The sequence below is a fragment of the Triplophysa rosa genome, linkage group LG17, assembly GCF_024868665.1.
Source record: "Triplophysa rosa linkage group LG17, Trosa_1v2, whole genome shotgun sequence".
NCBI classification, from domain to species: domain Eukaryota; kingdom Metazoa; phylum Chordata; class Actinopteri; order Cypriniformes; family Nemacheilidae; genus Triplophysa; species Triplophysa rosa.
The window spans coordinates 1946965-1969580 of record NC_079906.1 but is presented as its reverse complement, the minus strand read 5'-3'; the positions used below and the strand labels follow the sequence as shown (position 1 = coordinate 1969580).

At 41.6% G+C, this 22616-nt stretch overlaps 1 protein-coding gene across 2 annotated transcripts in view; it reads left to right on the top strand.

Moving 5' to 3' along the window:
• Positions 1-22616, top strand: part of brpf1 (bromodomain and PHD finger containing, 1) — a 342746-nt gene that overhangs the window by 19591 nt on the left and 300539 nt on the right. For both annotated transcript variants that reach the window (XM_057355913.1, XM_057355912.1), the window contains exons 4-8: positions 6693-6980; positions 7840-8354; positions 12730-12901; positions 12979-13110; positions 17840-17968. In XM_057355913.1, the coding sequence (XP_057211896.1) occupies positions 6693-6980; positions 7840-8354; positions 12730-12901; positions 12979-13110; positions 17840-17968 (1236 nt within the window). The remainder of the gene's footprint in view (positions 1-6692; positions 6981-7839; positions 8355-12729; positions 12902-12978; positions 13111-17839; positions 17969-22616) is intronic.

Here is a 22616-nt window from a genome sequence, read left to right as displayed (position 1 = left end):
GGTATCGTGACAACACTAGTGTATACACTATTTTGTCACGGCGGTACAAAGGACTCAGATGCAGGAGATGAAGGCAAAAGAAAAAGATTTATTTAAACCTGGGTAAACAACCCAGAACACAGGAGGACAGGGTATTCCTGACCCGAGAACACAAAAATAAACAAATAAGCAAAAATCCAGAGAGGGCGAGTGTGCACCGAATCCAACTGGTAACGGGAGCAGCCGAATGGGAAAGAGAAACGTCCAAACCGGCTTCCCAGAGCAGCAAACTGGTATCAGCGAAACTGGTAGAAGGAACAAAACAAACAGACCGTAATCCAACAGGTTGCAGAGCAAAGAATACAACGCCACAACTAGTGAGAGAACAAAGTGGCATAAATAAGGAGACTGGTAATGTGAAACAGGTGAGAGTGATAACAATTAATTAGATCGCTAAACAGAGACCAGGCGGGGGGCCAGTAGAAATGATAACTTCATAGACTAAGACAATATAAGAAAAAAGAAAAAAGAAACAAACTTAACAGAACCCCCCCTAAGATGCCTCACGGCAGCAAGGCCACTACTCACGAGTGCTGCGGAAATGATCAATCAGAGAGCGGTCCAGTATGTCCCGAGCGGGGACCCAACATCTCTCCTCCGGACCGTAACCCTCCCAGTCTACCAGGTATTGATGACCCCTGCCCCGCCGCCTGACATCGAGGAGACGGCGCACAGTGTAGGCCGGTGACCCCTCGATGAGTCGAGGGGGCGGGGTGCAGAGGTGAGCGGCTGAAGGGGGGAATGTAAGACAGGCTTAACCTTGGCCACGTGAAAAACGGGGTGAACCCTACTAAGAGAGCGAGGGAGCTTGAGGCGGACGGATACTGGGTTAACGATCTTAGTAATGGGGAAGGGACCGATGAACTTGGGCCCCAGCTTACATGCGGGGAGCTTGAGGGGAAGATCAGAGGTGGACAACCAGACCCTCTGACCACACACGTAAGGAGGGGCCTTAGAGCGATGGCGATTGGCAGATACCTGGCTGCATTTGCGAGTAAGGATGAGAGCTCGCCTAGCGAGCTTCCAGGTACAAATACACCTGGTAACGAAGGCGTGGGCAGAGGGAACGGAGGCATCAAGCTCTTGGGAGGGGAATAATGGGTGCTGATAACCTAGGCAGCACTGGAAGGGAGAAAGCCCCGTAGACGACACCGGAAGGGAATTGTGAGCGTACTCGACCACGGCTAGTCTGGAACTCCAAGACAACGGTTCCGCAGACGCGACGCAGCGCAGGACTCTCTCGAGGTCCTGGTTAGCTCTTTCTGACTGTCCGTTAGTTTGAGGATGGTAACCGGATGATAAGCTGGCAGTGGCCCCCAGGAGTCGGCAGAACTCAGCCCAAAATTTGGAGGCGAACTGGGGGCCTCTGTCAGAAACCACGTCCGTGGGGAGGCCATGGATGCGGAAAACATTATCGAAAACGATAGCCGCCATCTCTTTAGCTGATGGGAGTTTAGGAAGGGGAATAAAATGGACCGCCTTCGAGAACCTGTCCACCACCGTGAGGACCACGGAATTGCCACAGGATGGAGGAAGTCCTGTGACAAAATCCATGGCTATGTGGGACCAGGGTCTCGAAGGGGTAAGTAGAGGTCGCAAGAGTCCAGCAGGAGGACGGTTAGACGTCTTACTGGTAGCACAAACTGGACAGGCTGAAACGAAATCGCGAGAGTCCTGCACCACTGACGGCCACCAAAACCGTTGCTTAACTAGCGTGAGGGTGCGAGCAGCCCCAGGGTGACAAGCCAGATTGGAGGAATGTCCCCACTGAAGGACACTGGTTCGGACCGACTGAGGAACAAACAACAGACCCTCTGATCAACCGGTAGGGGAAGCAACGCCCTTAAGCGCCTCACAAACTTTAGACTCCACCCCCAAGTGACCGCCGCGACCACTCGGCCGGGAGAAATGACGGGCACCGGGGTGGTGGAGGTGCTTTTGACTTCGAATATACGTGAGAGCGCGTCAGGCTTTCCGTTCTTGCTCCCGGGACGATAAGCAATGACAAAATCAAAACGGCCAAAAAAAAAGAGCCCAGCGGGCCTGACGAGAATTAAGTCGCTTTACTGAGCGAATGTACTCTAAGTTTTTATGGTCGGTCCAAACCAGGAAAGGAACCTTGGCCCCCTCCAACCAGTGGCGCCACTCCTCCAATGCAAGCCTGACGGCCAACAACTCCCTATTACCGTTGTCGTAATTCCGCTCTGAGGATGTGAGCCGGCGGGAGAAGAACGCACAGGGATGCACCTTGTCATCCGAGGAGGCGCGTTGGGAGAGTATCGCTCCTACCCCTGCCTCCGAAGCATCAACCTCCACAATAAATTGGCGAGAAGGATCGGGATTAACCTAAATAGGAGCTGATGAAAAGAGAAACTTGAGTTTAGAGAAGGCATTTTGAGCCTGTTCGGACCATTTGAAACGCCTAAGGGTGGAGGTGAGTTCGGACAGGGGAAGAGCGATCTGACTAAACCCTCGGATGAACCGCCGGTAGAAATTGGCGAACCCCAGGAATCGCTGGACATCCTTGCGATTCTCGGGGGTTGGCCAATCCGTAACGGCTTCCACCTTGGCGGGATCCATCCGAATACCCTCAGGCGACAATATGAACCCCAGAAAAGGAACCGACCGTGCGTGAAACTCGCACTACTCCACCTTGGCGAACAGGCGATTCTCGAGTAACCGGCACAAGACTCGTCGGACGTGCTGGACATGGTCCCGTTCATTCTGAGAAAAAATGAGAATATCATCAAGATAAACAAAAACGAATCGGTCAACCATATCTCTAAGCACATCGTTGACGAATCTTTGGAAAACCGCCAGGGCATTAGACAGGCCAAAAGGCATCACCCGATACTCGAAATGACCTGTAGGTGTATTAAAGGCGGTTTTCCATTCGTCCCCCTCTCTGATCCTAACTAGGTGGTAAGCATTGCGTAGGTCTAACTTCGTAAAGATGGTTGCGCCCTGCAAGAGTTCGAAGGCCGACGACATCAAGGGCAAGGGGTGGCTATTCTTGACCGTGATGTCGTTCAACCCCCGATAATCAATGCAGGGACGGAGGGACCCATCTTTCTTCTCCACGAAGAAAAACCCCGCCCCAGCCGGAGAGGAAGAAGGACGAATAATACCAGATAACAAGGAGCCTGCTACATACTTCTCCATAGCCTCCCTCTCGGGCCCAGAAAGAGAATAAAGACGACCCTTAGGTGGAGAAGTTCCGGGTAATAAGTCGATCGCACAGTCATACGGGCGGTGCGGGGGAAGAGATGCCGCCCGGGACCTGCTGAACACCGCTCTCAGATCGTGGTAAGCCGGGGGTACCCCGGTAAGCACAACCGGTTCTTCCTGTAACAAAGGAACAGACATTAAGGGAGACAGGGCGGCAGATAAACAGTGCGAAGAACAAAATTCACTCCATTCTGAGACCAAACTATTTCTCCGGTCAATGCGTGGGTTGTGTTTAGAGAGCCAAGTGTGACCCAGAACGATTGGAGCGGAAGGTGACTGGATGAGGAAAAATTGTATCGCCTCTGTATGATTTCCAGATGTGGTGAGGGCCAAAAGACCAGTGATAGACTTAATGTCGGTGAGAGGGGTACCACAGAGTGCCTGGGCAGAGATGGCGGGAGAAAGTGGGTTAAAAGGGATCTTCCACCTTCTGGCTAGTTCAATGTCAATGAAATCACCCTCCGCTCCAGAGTCAACGAGGGCCCGCACTGAGTGGCTCACTCCCTTCCACTGGATAACAGCCGGGAGGAAAGTCCGACAGCGAGAGGAAATGCTGGTAGAGGTAATCCTTACCCTACGGGGCATTGTGCCATCGGGGAGATGTCTGCTGAGTGGACAGGAGGCCACCGAATGTCCAGGTTTGCCGCAGTACAGGCACAACCCGTTGGTGACACGACGACTGCGTTCCCGTTTGGAGAGTCGGGTCCGGCTGACCTCCATGGGCTCCTCCACAGAAAGAGATGGTCGAGGGGATGAGAGGTAGCTGTCTACGGGAACGCCCACAGACTCCTCCACCCGATTGTCTCTCCAGCGCTGTCGAGAACGAAGACCCAAGCGGAATTCTACCCGGATGGCGAGGTCCATAAGTCCATCCAGCGTCGGGGGAAGTTCCAGAGAGTAAACCTCATCCAAGATGCGATCCGCCAGACCATGGAGAAAACGATCCCAAAGCGCCTTATCGTTCCATCCACAGGATGAGGCCAAGGTGCGGAATCTAATGGAGTAGTCCGAAACCGATCCGCTACCCTGCCGCAGTAGCGACAAAGACCGAGCCGCCTCATTCCCCAGTGCAGATCGATCAAACACCTTACGAAGTTCTTTGGAGAATTCCTCAAATGAGTCGCAACACACGTTCTTATTGTCCCATGCAGCCATTCCCCACTCTCTGGCGGCACCAGTCAAATGCATTATCACAAAAGCCACCTTGGATTGCTCGGTGGAAAAACAGGAAGGTTGCAAGGAGAACGTCAGGGAGCATTGAGACAAGAAGGGGCGACATGAAGTAGGCTCACCCGCGTAAGGAGCCGGAGGGATGAGGCGAGGCTCCGGTCGGCGGAGGACAGGTCTTTCCTCCTCATCCGGTGCTGCACTGGTTGAGGCCGCCGCCTGGCCGGCCTGGGTTTGATCGAGGTGTTGAGCAATGGCGGTGAGTTGCTGTGAAAGGGCAGTAACTCCCTGCCGGATCTCCGCTACCTCCAGCTGCTGCCGGCCCAGTAGCACACCCTGCTTGGTGACCGCAAGACGAAGGTCCTGATCTCCCGCTGAGTCCATTTATGGTGGCATTGTACTGTCACGGCGGTACAAAGGACTCAGATGCAGGAGATGAAGGCAAAAGAAAAAGATTTATTTAAACCTGGGTAAACAACCCAGAACACAGGAGGACAGGGTATTCCTGACCCGAGAACACAAAAATAAACAAATAAGCAAAAATCCAGAGAGGGCGAGTGTGCACCGAATCCAACTGGTAACGGGAGCAGCCGAATGGGAAAGAGAAACGTCCAAACCGGCTTCCCAGAGCAGCAAACTGGTAACAGCGAAACTGGTAGAAGGAACAAAACAAACCGACCGTAATCCAACAGGTTGCAGAGCAAAGAATACAACGCCACAACTAGTGAGAGAACAAAGTGGCATAAATAAGGAGACCGGTAATGTGAAACAGGTGAGAGTGATAACAATTAATTAGATCGCTAAACCAGAGACCAGGCGGGGGGGGGGGGGCAGTAGAAATGATAACTTCATAGACTAAGACAATATAAGAAAAAAGAAACAAACTTAACACTATTTAAGGTTAAAAAACGCTGTATTTTCCACATACCTTGCATATTTGTATCTCCTCTTTGCCCCGCCTCTCTGAAACGCTCAGATTTTTTACAAAGCTCATCCCTCTGAAAAGCTATAAAGAAAGGTGTGCTATGATTGGCCAGTTAACTAGTGCGTAGTGATTGGTCGAATACTGCAAGCATGTGACGGAAATGTAACGCCTCTTACCATATTCAGAACATCATGTTCCCAAGCAATTGTACTGACATGTGATAAAATGTCATCGGTACTTTCCTTATCAATTCAAGCCCGAATCTGATCCAGAAAATGAAGATGATCAAGCCGATACATCAACTTTGCCAGCGTGACTTAAGCAGGATGTAAAGGATTGGTAAGGTTTTTAAAAAAAAATATTATGTTAAATAGTTAAAAACTATTGCTAACTGTTTTACCTTTTATATACGACGTTATAAAGATTTGCCGTTAATGATCAACCAGTGTTACGCCATGTCTCGTCGCGACTCAACAAAGACAATAAACCCCATTATAAACACGACATTTGTTGGCTCTAGTTGGAACATAATTACTGATTATTAGGACTTATGTTGTCTTTTTTCACGTTGCGCACGTGTCTGCATTTGCAGATCACACAAAGAAACAACATGCGCTACAAACACATGACAAACTCAACTCGCGTTAGTCCGTAACAAAGTCTTTTACAATGAAAATATACTTACAGGCTGCGAATCTGAAGCGCCAGACTGTCCTTGCGAAGTCGTAATGGTTGGAATTGCCCCACTTCTTAACAAAAGCTTTAGCCGGCCTTGATCTCTCCCAGGTTCCCAAACTGCGAACTTTGTACATTACACTTAAAAAACTGTTTATTTGACTAAAATGACACAATGGATGCACAATCGGCCTGTCATAGCGCCACACTTTCACGCATGGAAAACCTGCACATTTACAGCTGTCAAATATTTCCTGTAGTTTCATGTGAGTTATTTCTATAGTTTTTATGAGTTTTAATGTGTAAAATGTTGACAGTAATCAAGTATTTAAGTAGCTAAATGTTTCTATAAAGAATTCAGCATGCTGTTGCCTCACAGATTTTTGAAATACATGTTAAAACATTTCAATGTTATTTTAATTAACATTAATAATTGCATTTAAAATATCATGGGGAAAAATAAAAACAAGAACAACAATTAGTGATGCACCGAAATTTCGGCTGCCGTTTCTCTTTTATTCAATTACTATAACCATGTTGTTACTTGAAAAACATTGATTTGTGAAACCTGGAATAAGAGCTTTTGGTATTTGGTTTATGTCAGGCCCAAAGACACATGATACTAACTTAAATTCCTCTCGGCCTCTTGCTTCTAAAGGGTGACCCCAGCTCTCTGGTGGATGAGGATGCCGTTTGCTGTATCTGTAATGACGGCGAGTGTCAGAACAGTAATGTCATCCTGTTCTGTGACATGTGTAACCTGGCTGTGCATCAGGAGTGTTACGGTGTTCCCTACATTCCAGAGGGCCAATGGTTGTGTCGGCGCTGCCTGCAGTCGCCATCCAGAGCTGTGGACTGTGCGCTCTGCCCCAACAAAGGCGGTGCTTTTAAACAGACAGATGATGCCCGCTGGGCACATGTAGTATGTGCCCTCTGGATCCCGGAGGTAAGCTTGCTTTAAGAATGTGTTCAATCAGTGACAAGACTTACAGGTAGAGCAAAGAGTAAATGTTTATGGGTATGAGCTTGGATCTTTTCTTAGGCTGCGATGTAACTTGTGATCCGTTAAAGTAACAAGCAATAAATACTTTTTTTTTTACTTTAACTTTTGTCATGAAACTTTCTCATAATAGCTCAGTTTTATTAGGTTTGGTAGCTATACCCTCAGTACAGCCACATTTTGGACTGATGAGACAAAAACACAACCTTTGAAAGCAACATTTATTCTTTGAAAAGAAAACCAAAGGTTAAAAACAAGAGTGAGATCAAAACTCTCCATTTTGGAGCCCTCTCTTTCACATCCATTATCTAGCAACATGGGTAACCCAAACAATATGTGAACAGAGACATTATGGATATTATTGTGCTGTAAAAATATTTCTCATTGTTCTCAATGTTAACTAATGCATTTTCAGGTGTTACAGATCATTTAAAAAGATTATCTGGTTTTTGAATTGTTGGACATGCACGCAAAGCAGTAGTAGAAATGGAACTAGGGGGACCTTAGTTGGGGACATTTTTTTAAACAAATGTGCAAAAATGGCACTTGATTTATGTGTGAAATGTGCGTAGTGTACTGAAGAATAATTAATATACAGTACATGGGGGTACAAGGTGAGTAAAAAAGAAAACATTTATATTTTTTAGATGAACCCCCCCAAAAAAACCTTAGGCCTATAGTATGAATAATTCTTCCTTACGATTATTTTTTTTTAGCTATGGTCATGGCAAGTGAGAACAAACTTAACATGAATGCATTATTTTGTCATGTTTTGCCCCATAACCTGTTCGTTCCTTCTTTACAGGTGTGTTTTGCTAATACGGTCTTCCTTGAGCCTATAGACAGCATTGAGCACATCCCCCCGGCCCGCTGGAAGCTTACCTGTTACATCTGTAAACAGCGTGGCTCCGGTGCATGCATCCAGTGTCACAAAGCTAACTGCTACACCGCCTTCCATGTCACCTGTGCTCAGCAGGCCGGCCTCTACATGAAAATGGAGCCAGTGCGTGAAACAGGTGCTAACGGGACTTCATTTAGTGTACGCAAGACTGCCTACTGCGACATCCACACCCCACCAGGATCTGCCCGTCCACTGGGAGGGGTGGGAGGCGCTAGTATCGGCTCCTCACAGAGTGAGGGGGAAGCGGAGGATGAGGATGATATGGCAGGCGGTGATGAGGAAGGAAAGGGGTGCAGCTCAGAGCGGGCAAAGAGGGTGAAAGCTAAATCACGGATAAAGATGAAAAGGGCAAGGAAGATACTGGCTGAGAGGAGAGCAGCCGCACCTGTAGTGTCGGTGCCATGCATACCACCACACAAGTATGTAATTTTTTTAAATATATTTCGACTATGCTTGTATACTGTATATGTGTGTTTTTATATATATACTGTATGTGTGTATATATACTGTATATATGATTCTTAGAATCGTAGTGACTCTTATAAACTACAAATTTTGTAATACAGTAATTTTCAGTCAGTGTAAAGAGAATTCTGAGAATTGTTTCTAAACACATACAATTTAGAAATGTATTTATGAAACACATTACAAAGAGTCTGAAGTATGTTATACTGAATTGTGGAGTTAATAATAATAATAATAAGTTTAATTTATATAGCGCCTTTCCGAAGCTCAAGGATGCTTCACAATGACTATGGCAATAGACATATAGACAATCATACAGACTTATTTACAAGGGATGAGTCACGATGTTCGAATATTCGATTAGTTGATTTAATTATAGAACATCGAATAGTGTGTGGGATTGTCGTCTAAAAATAAAGAACCAGAAAAACAACTCCTCGTGTTTTCCGTGTTGATGTGGTGGTGACGCGTTCATATAACCAGAGGGTGGCGCTGGTAATAACGCACCTAAAAGCTGTCAACAGACAACCGAAGAAGTATCACACTCGCTAACATTAAGTAGGCTGCGCACACTGCAGACTTGCGTGGCTAAATATGAGTTCTGTGTGGAGTCCTTTATAAAATTTATGAAAATGAAGTGCAGTGCAAACTCTGCCATGCGAAGATTGCTTATCATAGGTCAACCACTAGGATGAGCATTAATTTGAGGGCGAAGTATCCACAGGTCAGCGGCAGTCGGCTAGTTTCATGATCAGATCAGCCAAGTTGAATGCTAGACGGGCAGAGCAAACAACGGCCCTCATCACTAAGATGATCGCTAAACATATGCTTCTGATCTGCTGATACTGTAAGTGCCATCATTCAGGCTGTTCGTAATATGTTCCGTAATTTGGTTGCTTATTATATTAATATGTTTCAGCACCTTATCCTAAAATTGCTATATGGCTTGAGTTAACAGCAGGGCTCCAGACTGCGACTAAACGGTCACTAACGTGTCACTGATGTTTCCCGCTGATGCGCCAGGTCCTGGCACAACGTGAGTGCATTACTACAAGTCGCTGTTTGCTGTTACGGATTTCTTGAGCCCGAGGACGAACGATTTGATATATGAGACATTTAAAACGAAACTAACCGTGGAGAAGTTCAGGAAATGTCATAAATCTGTGGATTACTTGAGACAGTGCTAGATCATTTCAAATCCGTTCACAGCAATATCGAACGACAGACGAATGCTCTTTTTAAGTTTTATTTGACGTTATATTTACAATTGTTGTGAACATGAGGAAAAGTGTCCTTAATACACAATAAAATCATAGTAAGCTCAATTTCTGTTGGTTCAAATGAATTCAGATTACAGTCTCTCTATTTAGCACCAATCAATAACAAAGGTTCTCTGTAGACTCTGCCTCTTTTTAAATAAGCAGAATCAAATCTGCTGTCATCAAGTAACTTTTTTGTCAGTATCTGTAATACTAATATTTTTTGGGAAAATGTGAATAATTGCATTGCAGGCTGATTTAAGGTGTGCCCCTAAATGTTTTGCGTGCGCTTCTAAAATTTTCAGTCAGGGGCCTACAGTGCTCCTAGTAAAAAAAGTTAGTCTGGAGCCCTGAAGAGTTAAGTTTGTCATCATACAGATGGAAAGCGTGAATGGTCTCTCTCCCTCTATCTGTCACTGTTTATGTGTGTGTAGACTATAAATGCGTGCGTGCAGCCTATATGCATGCATGCGGTGGAGGGGTGCAATTTCCTAATAATTCTTAGCGAATATCATTTTTTCTTTAAATGTAGGTCGGTGAGATAAATAGGAGCAAGACCATACGGTACTGTTCTCGTTGCGTATACATTTGCAATTTAACAGACAGCCTAACTCCATCCAAAATGTACAGATGAATCAGGATTCATCTTAGTTGTTCAAGTGTTCTCTGGATCATCATATGACAAATAAAATGGCAAGAAATACAGGTTTAAAGGAGTAGTTCACTTTCAAAATAAATTTTCATGATAATTTACTCACCCCCATGTCATCCAAGATTTTTCTTTAGTCAAAAAGAAATTCCAGGATTTTTCTCCATATAGTGGACTTCAATGGACTCCAAATGGTTGAAGGTCAAAATTACAGTTTCTGTGCAGCTTGAAAGGGCTTTAAACGATGACAATGAATAAGGGTCGTATCTAGCGAAACGATCTGTTATTTTCTAAAAAAATGTATATGCTTTATAAACACAAATGCTTGCCTTGCTGTTCTGCGATGCGCGTTCATGACTTCACGTAATTACGTTAAAAACTTGCACATTCAACACTGAATCGGTGCTTCCGCCTACGTCAAACGTGACCTTTTCAACGTAATTACAAAGAGCAATTTCAAAGATAGGCTAAGCTAACGATCATAAATAATGTTCGATAAAAGCACTACAGTTATACACAAACATGCATCATCAAAGATTATATAATAATAAAATAATTACAGATGATGCAGATGATGCTTTGCAGAGACAAAACAAAGGATGGCCTCAAAAGATTGAGTACAAGCTGACTGGATGACAAATGTGGCCAATACTGAACTCACACTTATTTATTTTTTATTTCTTTAACTGACACGAGGTGGCACTAAACTAAACCAAACTGTCTAACATAAGATGGAGCAGAACACATACAGTGATTTGAGGGTAAGCAGAAGGATTTTATAGATAATACGAGAGGACACAGGTAACCAGTGAAGATTAAATAGAACAGGGGTTATATGGGCAGACCGTTTAGTGTAAGTTAACATTCGTGCAGCAGAGTTTTGAATATATTCCATACGAGAGACAAAGTGCACTGGTAGTCCAGTAAAGAGGGCCTTACAATAGTCGAGGTGAGATGTGATAAATGCATGTACTAATGATTCAGCATCTTTTGGGCTGATGAAGCGACAGATTTTGGCAATACTGTGAAGTTGAAAAAATGCGGCTTTTGAAAGTTGGCTAATATATGCAACCTAGTTTAATGAAGAATCAAGAATGACACCTAAGTTTTTGACAGTGGCCCATGGAATAATTGATGTAGCTTCAAAGTAGAGTTTGGGAGCATTAGTTATGGTTTTTTTTAGATTTGGAGGACCGACAACTAAGATTTCTGTTTGTCAATTCAAACTAAGAAAACTTGAGTTTAGCCAAGCCTTTGGCTCATTAATGCAAGACAATAGAGTTGCAGTTTGGTGTATAGAGTCAGGTCGGCAAGAGGTATAAATCTGAATGTCGTCTGCATAGCAGTGAGACTGAAAAACATGGCGGCATATAATTTGAACGAGTGGCATAATGTAAATAAAAAATAGTAATGACCCAAGAACTGAGCCCTGTGGAACACCCTGTTTGAGTAAGACAGTGGGAAATTTATAGTTCTCCATTGTAATGTAGTATTGTCTGTCTGCCAAATAGGATTAAAACCGAGATAATGCTGCTCCTGAGATGCCCATCTCTGAGATTAGCATTTTATGACGAACGGTGTCGAGAGCTGAGCTGAGATCAAGTAGTAAGAGTAGTGAAAGATTGCCTGAGTCACCAAAAAATAGGAGGAGTTAAAACGTTAAACATATTTTTTACTAATTCTGTGTTCAGGATTTTTGGTTGGGGCTAAACGGTGGCTCGATGATCCAATGGAGTGTCCGAGCATGCATGGGACCTCCTTAACACTAGAGCGCCTTAGCATCATTGGTCTGCACAGTCACGAGCTCAGGGTTGCCAACTCTCACGCACACGCTTTCAGGCTCTCTCACGCTCTCACTCTGCCCAACTAAACAAATCTCAGGCCAAACAACAAGCGAATGGTAAAGCAGACGCAAATGGACGGAAGGGCATTACATTAAAGGAAGGAGGTGGATCACTGCGTGTGATCGCAACTCACTTCAGTGATTCTCTGTTGATGAATATCGCGTGCATTTGAATTCGAATCCTCACGTAAAACTCTTCACATATACTGGGGATTCAGTTTGAGATAGGCGAGTTGGCATGGCTTCAGCGCTGACAGCGGACATGTTTCCCAGTGTTTGAGAGCAGAGAGTATTGCTAATTTTTTTAACTTTATTTACTTTGTGGTTTTTATCATTCAAATTTGGTTAATAACACATTTTTTAATGGTGTGACACACTCAGAACACATATTTAGTATTGGTTTACCCTGACTTTCAATATATTATTGATATGGACATTGTTTTATTCAAATTGGTATTAAAAATATGTTTAAATGACATTAAAAAAAAAAAAAATTTTCAGACACTGACTTAAAATATCATCGCTAAATGTTCTTGTGGGAAGATGCCCTTTAGTAAATCAAGTGACTTCTGATTTAGGTTAAGTAAGATCACGAGTAATCTAACAGTGCAGAGGAAAAGTCAGTTCATGCAGAGACTCCATAGCTACTGGACACTGAAGAGACAGAGCCGCAACGGTGTTCCTCTCCTGCGACGTCTCCAGACGCACCTGCAGTCCCAGCGCAACACGGAGCCCCTCCCCACTATTACCGTCAGTGCATTAGCATGTTGATTTATTAGGAAAACTGTAAAGATTTTTTTTTTTTGACATTAAATGTTTGTCCACAGAGGGATGGTGAAGAGAAACATTCTGTGTTGAAGGAGCAGTTGAAAGCGTGGCAGAGACTCCGTCATGACCTAGAGAGAGCCCGGCTGCTGGTGGAGCTCATCCGCAAGAGAGAGAAGCTCAAGAGAGAGACAGTAAGACTAAAACCATCTTCTGCTGTCCAACAGATGAATACATGGACTCTATACAGTGCATGCATAATTATTATGCAAGTTGACATTCTTGCATGTTTTTTTCCAAGTTCATTTTACTGATTCCGAACCACACCCATCCTAATAACTACTGGTACTTTTGTATGTAATAATTTATAAGTTATATTTAAGGGTTAACAAAGGCTGGAAGTGAAAAATGCTTTATTCAGGTGTCCATAATTATTAAGCAGGTTTTCTTTTACGGGTGAAATGAGTAAAAAATATATTTAAAGCGACAGTTCACCCAAACATGAACTCACCCTCAGGTTGTTCCAAACCTGTATTAATTTCTTTGTTCTTAATGTGGAAGGTAAGATTTTCTTCAGCGTTGTGCAGGCTCCTACTAGATATAATACTGAGGTCATGGAATCCAGTACACTAATTGATGTTATACTCACTAATAGGCCTGAGAGGTATATGTCGGGAGTTTTTTGTCAGAGTTTAAGCGATCATTGTAATATAGCCTGTGTTCGTAAGTGTACCACATTGAGAAACCCTCCGGTGCTTGTTTTTAAACGCTTCTTGAAAAATTTAAAAAAAAAGACATTTTAAAAAAAATAGAAAAAAAAGAATAGAAAAAAAATAGGAATAAAACAAGAAATAAAAAAGAATAGGAAAAATTTAAATTTTTGTTTAAATCTGTTCTGAATAAACATGCCCCTGTTAAAAAGATTAGGGTAAAAAATCGTCTTAGCCCTTGGTTTAGCCCATCTCTGTCTGAGCTTATTCGCCAAAAACATATTTTATGGCGTAAAGCTAAGACATAGAATAATGTATCTGATTGGCAATTATATAGGGCGGCAAGAAATAAATGTACTCAGTCTATTAGACAGGCAAAATATATTTATTTTAAACATCATTTAACTGTTAACGGCTCCGATCCTCGTAAATTTTGGAATATCATCAAAAAAATGGAAAATGCTAATATCTCTTCTTGCTTGCCTTCTGTAATAAAATCGGATGGTGTTGTTATCACAGAAAAATCCAGTATGGTGGATCTATTCAATAGACATTTTGTTAATATAGGCTGTGTCTATGAAAATAGCTCCGGTACATCTAGTTTGCCGGTTAACCTGGCATCTCCTATTCAATCATCTGCTTTATGCTCTCCTTCCTCCTCCTCCTTTTCTTTTCAGCCAATTCAGGAGATTGAGGTACTCGAGGAGCTGCTTAATTTGGACACTTACAAATCTGCTGGATTAGACGAATTAGATACATTGTTCTTAAAGAAAGCAGCTCATATTATAGCATCACCTATTGCTTGTATTTTTAATCTTTCTCTCCAATCTGGTGTTTTCCCGATGGATTGGAAATCTGCTGCTTTAACCCCACTTTTCAAAGGGGGTGATAACTCGGATTTAAATTGTTATAAGCCTATATCTATCTTGCCCTGTCTTTCTAAAATATTAGAGAAACTGGTTAATAAGCAGCTTACGCACTATTTGGAGATTTGCAACGTCGTTAATCAGGCTCAGTCTGGTTTTAGATCCGGGCATAGCTGTATTACTGCTACACTTAAGGTCCTCAATGACATTACATGTGCCATTGACAGAAAGGAGTACAGTGTAGCTGCATTCATTGATCTGGCAAAGGCTTTCGATTCTGTGGACCACGCAATACTACTTGATAGACTAAAAGGCATAGGAATTTCTGAGAGATGTATGGCTTGGTTTAGGAGTTATTGTTATGACCGTTTACAATCAGTGAGGGTGGAAGGGTTTTTGTCAGACCCTATGTTATTATTGAAAGGAGTCCCTCAAGGAAGTATTTTGGGACCCACACTTTTTAATATTTATATTAATGATATTACTTTTAATGTAGGTGATTGCAACGTACATTTATATGCTGATGATACCATCATTTATACATCTAGCTCCTCCCTGACCACTGCATTATCTCTTTTACAGGCCAGTTTTAATCGCATTGAACACGCTCTCTCTAATCTTCATTTGGTTTTAAATAAAAATAAACTAAATGTATGGTTTTTAGTAGGAATCTCTCACTTGCTGAGCATTTGCCTAAAATTTCTACATCGGATGGCTTTGAGATCGATTATGTTCAACACTATAAATATCTCGGTATCTGGCTTGATAGCAAACTGTCATTTGAAACACACATAAATGCATTACTTTCAAAGGTTAAAATCCGTATTGGTTTTCTTTACCGCAATAAATCTTCTTTTACATATTCTTCTAAACAACTCCTGGTTAAAACGACAGTGCTTCCTATTTTGGATTATGGGGATATAGTTTACAGGTCTGCTTCAAAAACTCTGCTTCATAAACTAGATGTCATTTATCATGCTGCAATCCGCTTTGTAACTGGAGCTTCTTTTAACACTCATCATTGTCATCTGTATCTATCGTTGAATTGGCTTTCTCTTCATTCTCGCAGACAAATTCATTGGTTTTTGTTTATTTATAAAACTCTTATCGGGAAAACTCCATCTTATTTACAGTTACTTCTTAATATACATAATCCAGTTCATAATTTGCGCTCCAGCGGTATTATCAGACTTGTCATACCTAAAGCCCGTACTTCTTTTGGTCGTTATTCATTTCAGTTTGCTGCTGCTAATGACTGGAGTCATTTGCAGCAGACCTTAAACCTCAGTTCATTTGTTTCGTTTGCAGCTTTTAAAAGCCTAATTTTGTCATTTGTTCAAGATCATTGTGCTTGTTTTTAATAAATCGATTATTTGTTTCTTCACTGTTTGTGACTTTGTTTATAATTGTGTTATTTGTGTAATTGTTGTACTGAACCTGCTGCTTCTTATGCTGCTTCTTGGTCAGGTCGTCATTGTAAATGAGAACTGGTTCTCAATTGACTTACCTGGTTAAATAAAGGTGTAATAATAATAACAAGGACCTTACTATGTAGAGATGAATTTATAATAGTAAAACAATGGGTACATGATTCCTTTATATTTTGGTTAATAAAATCTTCAACACAATCAAGAAGTATAGTGGTCAAATAATATTTATATAATTATATTTTGTCTGTGAAAGGAGTAGAACCAAAAAACTTTTGCCCAATCAAAACGTTCTTGCCGAACGCTGTGACTGGTCATGTGTACATTTTCAGCCAACGTATCTTGCATACCACTGCGCACCCTGTTCACGCAGACATCATACGTCATCAGCGCCACAGTGTCCGCTGACGTCCGCTGTGTCAATGCAGGGAGAATGGCGGACAATCTGCAACAATCAAACTTTCCTGTGGAACCGTCAACAAGAAAATTTTACAAAAAGAAAGTCTGTTTTTGAAAAAGCAGTGACCAATAAACGTCTGGATCATGCAAAAGGGAAAAACTCAAATTAACACCGGTTCAGTTTTTACACAGACAGCTCCGACAGGCAAAGGGTTTGAAAAACGATACCATGGTTGCCTTCTTTCTTTTGGACAGGTATGTAAAACGAATGTACTGTAATTCGTTACATGGATTTACGAAATACATTCATGTGTTTGAAGGGTTGGACTGCGAATCGCATAGAGGGTGGGATTATAATTTCAGTGCTAGCAGGCTAAAATTAGCACCTTTCCAAATAAACCACTCCACCTTTAAGGAAGTGAGGATCAGAGGATAGGTCCAGCGGAGGGTAGTCAAAGATTTTGCCACTGTTGCTGAGAGAAGCAGCCACTGGCTGTGGTTGAAATGGATGGCATCTTTCACCCAGGATAATGGATGTGATGAGGGTGGTATTGGACACAATTCATGAGGTGTCTCACTGATAATATCGTGGAAAGGTAAGTATAAGTATAATATGTATTTATAATCATATATCCCCAAAACACAGAGGATGCCTAACTGACGAACCCATTGAAGCCTTGGACCTCCTTTCCTCTACCCATATTCTTAACTGCTCCTCTGTCACAATTAAAGTGTGGGAAATGTCCAATTGGGCAATTAAACTGTGCTGAAATATTGGGATTATAACACCTAGTCCTGCTAAGCGAATCTGATAATGTACACCTGAACATAAAGCATTTTTCACTTCCAGGCTTTGTTAACCATTATATATTACTTATAAATTATTATATACAATATTAATAGTAGATTGGTGTAGTTTGGATTTGGTCAAATGTGCTCAGAATAAAAAATGATCAGAATATCATCATCTTGCATAATAATAATTATGCACCACTGTAGTAGTGGTTGACCAATGTTTTTAATGGTGGATGCTGCTGTTGAGGAGTGAGTGTGTATGATTAGCCGATATTAGGCCATTATAAAATAAATAAAATGTGATTGTGCATTATTTACTTAGTTAGCTGCATGTAACTTGGCATCAAAGCAGATTTGAACAAATGAAATTAATTTATGGTACATCATATTCCCAGCTGGAGCAAATGATGATTGGTTATTTTACTGTCTGTCAGATGCTGGTTTTAAATCCAAGTGGGTTTTCTTAAGGAACAAACTGCTAATGTGCTGTTTGGCTGTCAAACATTTAGATTTTTCGGCCAATATATTAGTCTACTACTGCTCTACAGACAGTTTTGTCGGACGCTACTCAACAGTTATAGGTTCTTTGCAGAGGTCTACCAGAAGTTAAATTTGGTTCACGTAACATTTAGGTTGTTGCCGCTGAAACCATCTATAGTAGAAATATCCCCACTGAGTGTTTGTTGTTGTATTATAATGACTTAAAACTTTTTTCATGTTTTTTAGATAAAGATTCAGGAGATGGCGTTAGAGCTGCAGTTGACTCCTTTCCTGGTTTTGTTGCGTAGCACTCTGGAACAGCTGCAGGAGCGGGACACCAGTAATTTCTTTACTGAGCCTGTACCTTTAAGTGAGGTAAAACGCACATTGTTCTATGCGTGCATTTAACAGACTGTCATTTGTAACTGCAGTTGCAGCATTACGCCTCAGTGTGCTAATTACTAAGAGTAATGCCGCAACTGCAGTTACAAATGACAGTCTGTTAAATGCACGCAGCATTTCTTGTGAAGACTCGCAACATAATTTTGGCGAGAGCCTGAGGCGGCACGACATTTGACAGAGGCGGCCGCCTCCAATTTCTCTATGCAGGAAAAACCCTGTATAATAATATAAATACTATTTATATAAATAATATATATTTCTCAACCACCGCACTAAAAAACTGCCACCGTCACAGCCCTATTTTGTACCCGCCGCCTGCTTTTGGGTTCTCCTTCCTGGCAAATCGTGACAATGTAACATTTGCTCAAGGTTAAAAAGAACAAGAGCCAGCCTGTGTTTCACGGCTGTTTGTTTTGCATCCAAGTACGTTTAATTTCTTGAAATTTATTAAATTAACATGACGTACATCATTGTAATGTCTTTAGCTGTGCAGTTGGATCGTTGAATCAGCGTATACTGTACACAGCGAGTTCGCCAGTATGAACGCACATTGCGTTCAGAACGACACGCACACGAATGACTCATTTGAACCAATTCATTTAAACTATTGAACTTTTCAGTCACTAGCGAATATAAGAGATCCTTGAATCATTTAAAGTGAACCACAGAGAATGCAAGATGTGAATGAGCTTTGCTCATTTAGAAAGACTGGTTAATTTAGTTGGCTATTGTGGGCTGAAAAGTTAGTTGAAATGATAAAAAAGCTTTATTTGATTAAAAACATTTCTGTTTGGTTGAATAAAAGTAATGTTTTATATAACTTAATAATTGTCACTTTTATCTAATTTTATTAGAACTTTTAATATGTCAAACTCAGTCACTTTGGTTAAGCCACTTAAAGGTACGGTAGGCATACGTGTGTGTGTACAAGATCAGGATGGCACCACCTCCGCCTCATTTTTAGCCAGGAAAAACCCTGTTATACTTGCATGTAGCAACCACATGACGAGCGGAAGAGAAATATATAACTTATTTAAATATTGAAATTGAAATATGATATCTGAAATAAATGAGGATGAAACATCCGTCAATGTTTAAAGCGCAAATCCATCAGTGAAACGGCACACTACAGCATATAAAACATTTAAATAAACATCAGTAAATAATGAAATCTCAAATAATATAAGAAAGTTAAATATTTAATAAAAAAGCTCTTGTTGCAGTGACAACTTCAGTCAGTCGCGTAACCCTTACAGTCCTTAACAATTACATTTGAAACAAGCTGTTTAAACCTACCATGGCTTCCCTATTCAGATTGCCATAAAAATGATACTTTTTCCTACTCGTTGATGGGAAATTTACATGTTGACATTGTCCAGATTAAAATGTGTACAGCTGCACTAAATGCACGTTTTATATGCACAGGAGCATAAATGAATAGATGTCTCTCCTGCAACCGCGACAAAATCTGCGCGCGGTTCTGTCGCATCTTTAAGGGTCGAACACACCTTTTTACCAGACTGTTTGCGCACTCGTGTCTTTGATAACTGCACATTATTCTATATGATTGTACACATACCGGCAGCGCACAGCTATTTATTAAGGAAAAAAATAGGTAAATGCCGGGCAAGTGTTTATCCTGTTAAAAGTTAAGCGGGTATCTGCAGAGAAACTCGAGCTTCTCCGCTACGTGGAACAGCAGAGTGTTTTAGCTTGGTGGGCGATCATGTTTATTGAGGCGATTTGTATTTTTATGTTGATCATTTTGATATTGTGATAAATTTAGATTTTGAGTAAATTCAAACTTTAAAACTGCATTTCAGCAGACAGCGCTATTTTCTCGTGTTGAGTTTCAGTTTGGTGATAGGTGATTAGTATACTGTATTATACTGTATACTGATTAGGATAGCTAAATAATTTTTTTTTTTAGTTTTCGAATAACTGGCGAACTGGCTTAACTTAACAATATGGCAATTTTACGGGATAATCTCTGTGTGAAAGGCATTAATGATGAATGACTCGCATTGACGGGTGAATATCCGATCCGCCTGTTTACATGACAGTCACATTGGCACATATCTGATTTATTTCCACATATGAATGAGGCCTGAAACTGATCTCAAAATAACCGAATGCATGCGCTTTTTTCCTGTTTACACTTTCGTGGGTCATATGCGATCTGTGTCACATTGGAGGAAAAAATCGGAATTGGGTCACATTTAACTGACAGTGTAAACGGGACCTTAGAGATGTTGCTGCGGGTAACACAAGACTATAAAGCTGCAAAAGTGAAACTTAACTCACGCTCCGCTGCTAAACAATAACTGCGAGTAATTAAATACTCAGTCTCCTCAAATGCAATCTAAAGTATGCATTAACTGTCATTAATGCTATCAAACAGGAGAGCAGCTGAAACAACTGCATCACATGGCGAAAAACGCATCATTGTTTTTTAACCCCTCTGTTTTCCTCATCCACACTACAACGCGAAAACGGCGCTTGCAATGTTTTTTGGTCCTACGCCTTTCACAGACGATATATAATTATAAAAATACAAATGCATCACTTTACTTATTGATTGCTATGAGGATGTTAAGTGACTTCCAACCAGCATGACAAAAAAAACATTTCTGGACAGGATTGCCTACTCAACCTTTAACATCTGATGCTTTATTGATCTGATATTCAGGGCTCAATGCTAAGGATTTTTTCAACTGGCCAAATCGGCCCAGGAATTAAAACTAAAATTCTGTAATTAATTGCTCACCCTCCAGTTGTTCCCAAACCCTGGGATCTTCGTGTATGTTCGGAACGCAAATGAAGATAATTTTGATTAGGTCCGGGGGCTTTCTGACTCCCCCATAGGCAGCAACACAAAGCTTATTCAAAAGCACAGAAAATTTGTCAAGACATTATTGAAATAGTCCAGTGTTTCCCACAGAATGTTTTGAGACTATGGGGGCTAAACATATTTTCCTCTAGGGGGGTCCGGGGGCATGCTCCCCCATAAGAAAATTTAGTATATTTTAAATGCTGCAATCTGGTGCATTTTAAGAACAAAATTAAGTGACTCAATCTATAAGACTACAATAGATATAGTAGTAATTTAATCATTGGCACCATTGATATAAATGGGGATAACACATGGTAAAATGAGTTCACAAACAAAAAAAGTCAAAAACATGTAGAGCATGAGCCATCAAAAAATGAAGCAAAAAAGTGTTTAACAGTTGAACTAATTTATATATTACCATATATTAAAACGCAGGCCGGGCATCAGGCCTTTTTCACAGTGCCATTGTCCCACTCCCCCGCATGGCAGTAGGCCTATCATTTTTTCATTTACTATCCGGACCAGAGCATTCATACATTATTATGATGCGGCGACTGTTTAGCGTTAACCCGTAAGGAAAGCACACACTCTCTCAGCACAACAGAGTAATGTTAAGTTTGTGATTTATTATGTTTTCAACTTTATGCGCGCGTTGCGCGGACCTAACACGAGAGCTATTAATGACAGACGCTTCCTCCTGCGGTACACGCCTATCGGTCTGAGCAGTGCTGCTTGATGTCCGACAAACCAAATATATTGACAAGTTTTGGACACGTGTGTGGTGCACCCCCGTATAATTTATTTTTCTTACGGCGACAGCCGAAGCTAAAGGAGGAATTTAAGCAGACTCATGCCCATCATGCATTCAAATCATTAAAATTGGCGGTTGGCAATCAAACTACGTTCTGTGACTGAGCAACAAACAAATATACTCAAAACATTTGTCTAACCTAATAAAGAAACGAAACGAAATTTTTAAACTCTTTATTTATTCTAAACTATTTTAACCGTTTAAACAGTGTCATTCACATCATTTATTCAAATTCGTGCTCCAGCACATTTGGCTATCAAACTACACGTGAGCCACAAACAAAAAAAATACTCCAAACATTTTTCTAAATTAACTTAATATCGAAATGAAACGAAACATGAATAATTTGCCATTAAAAACAAAACGGAACTATTTTGGTGATTTGGAAAAGGTTAAACGAAGTGTTTTTGGCGCTAAATAAGGACAGATATTAGAGATGAGAAGATAATCATTATAAATGTCATGGGTGCGCGTGCTGCGTACAGCTCCGTTGTGTAGACGTTGTGCTCATTTTAAACGACAGAAATGGTGTATGTCAAATGTCCCTATATGCAGACTGCTATTTTAGCTGGAAATAATATGATGCTGAAGCTGATGAAGCTGAACATAATGATGTTAACGCCATGAGGTAATGCTATCGGTTTGCTCTGTCGTACACTGATAAAATCATGTTTGTACTGTGGATAACTGCAGTGAATACTGAAACATTAGATTTTACTTCCCTCAAACGATGTTGTATTCCGTATGGCTTGGCGACGTCATAAATCCTGGCCAGTTCACGTGTCTGCGTTTCAACCGTGAAAGCTGAAACAGTAGCGAGCGAGCGTGCATTCGTATGTACAGTATGTGTCTGTGTGTGTGCTGCGCACATTGTGCTGAAGCAACAGAGAGGGGGACGCATGTTTTGCCGTGAACAATGGCACAACAACGAAACAGCGAAACAGAATTCAACGTTACAAATAGTTATGTTGTTGTAA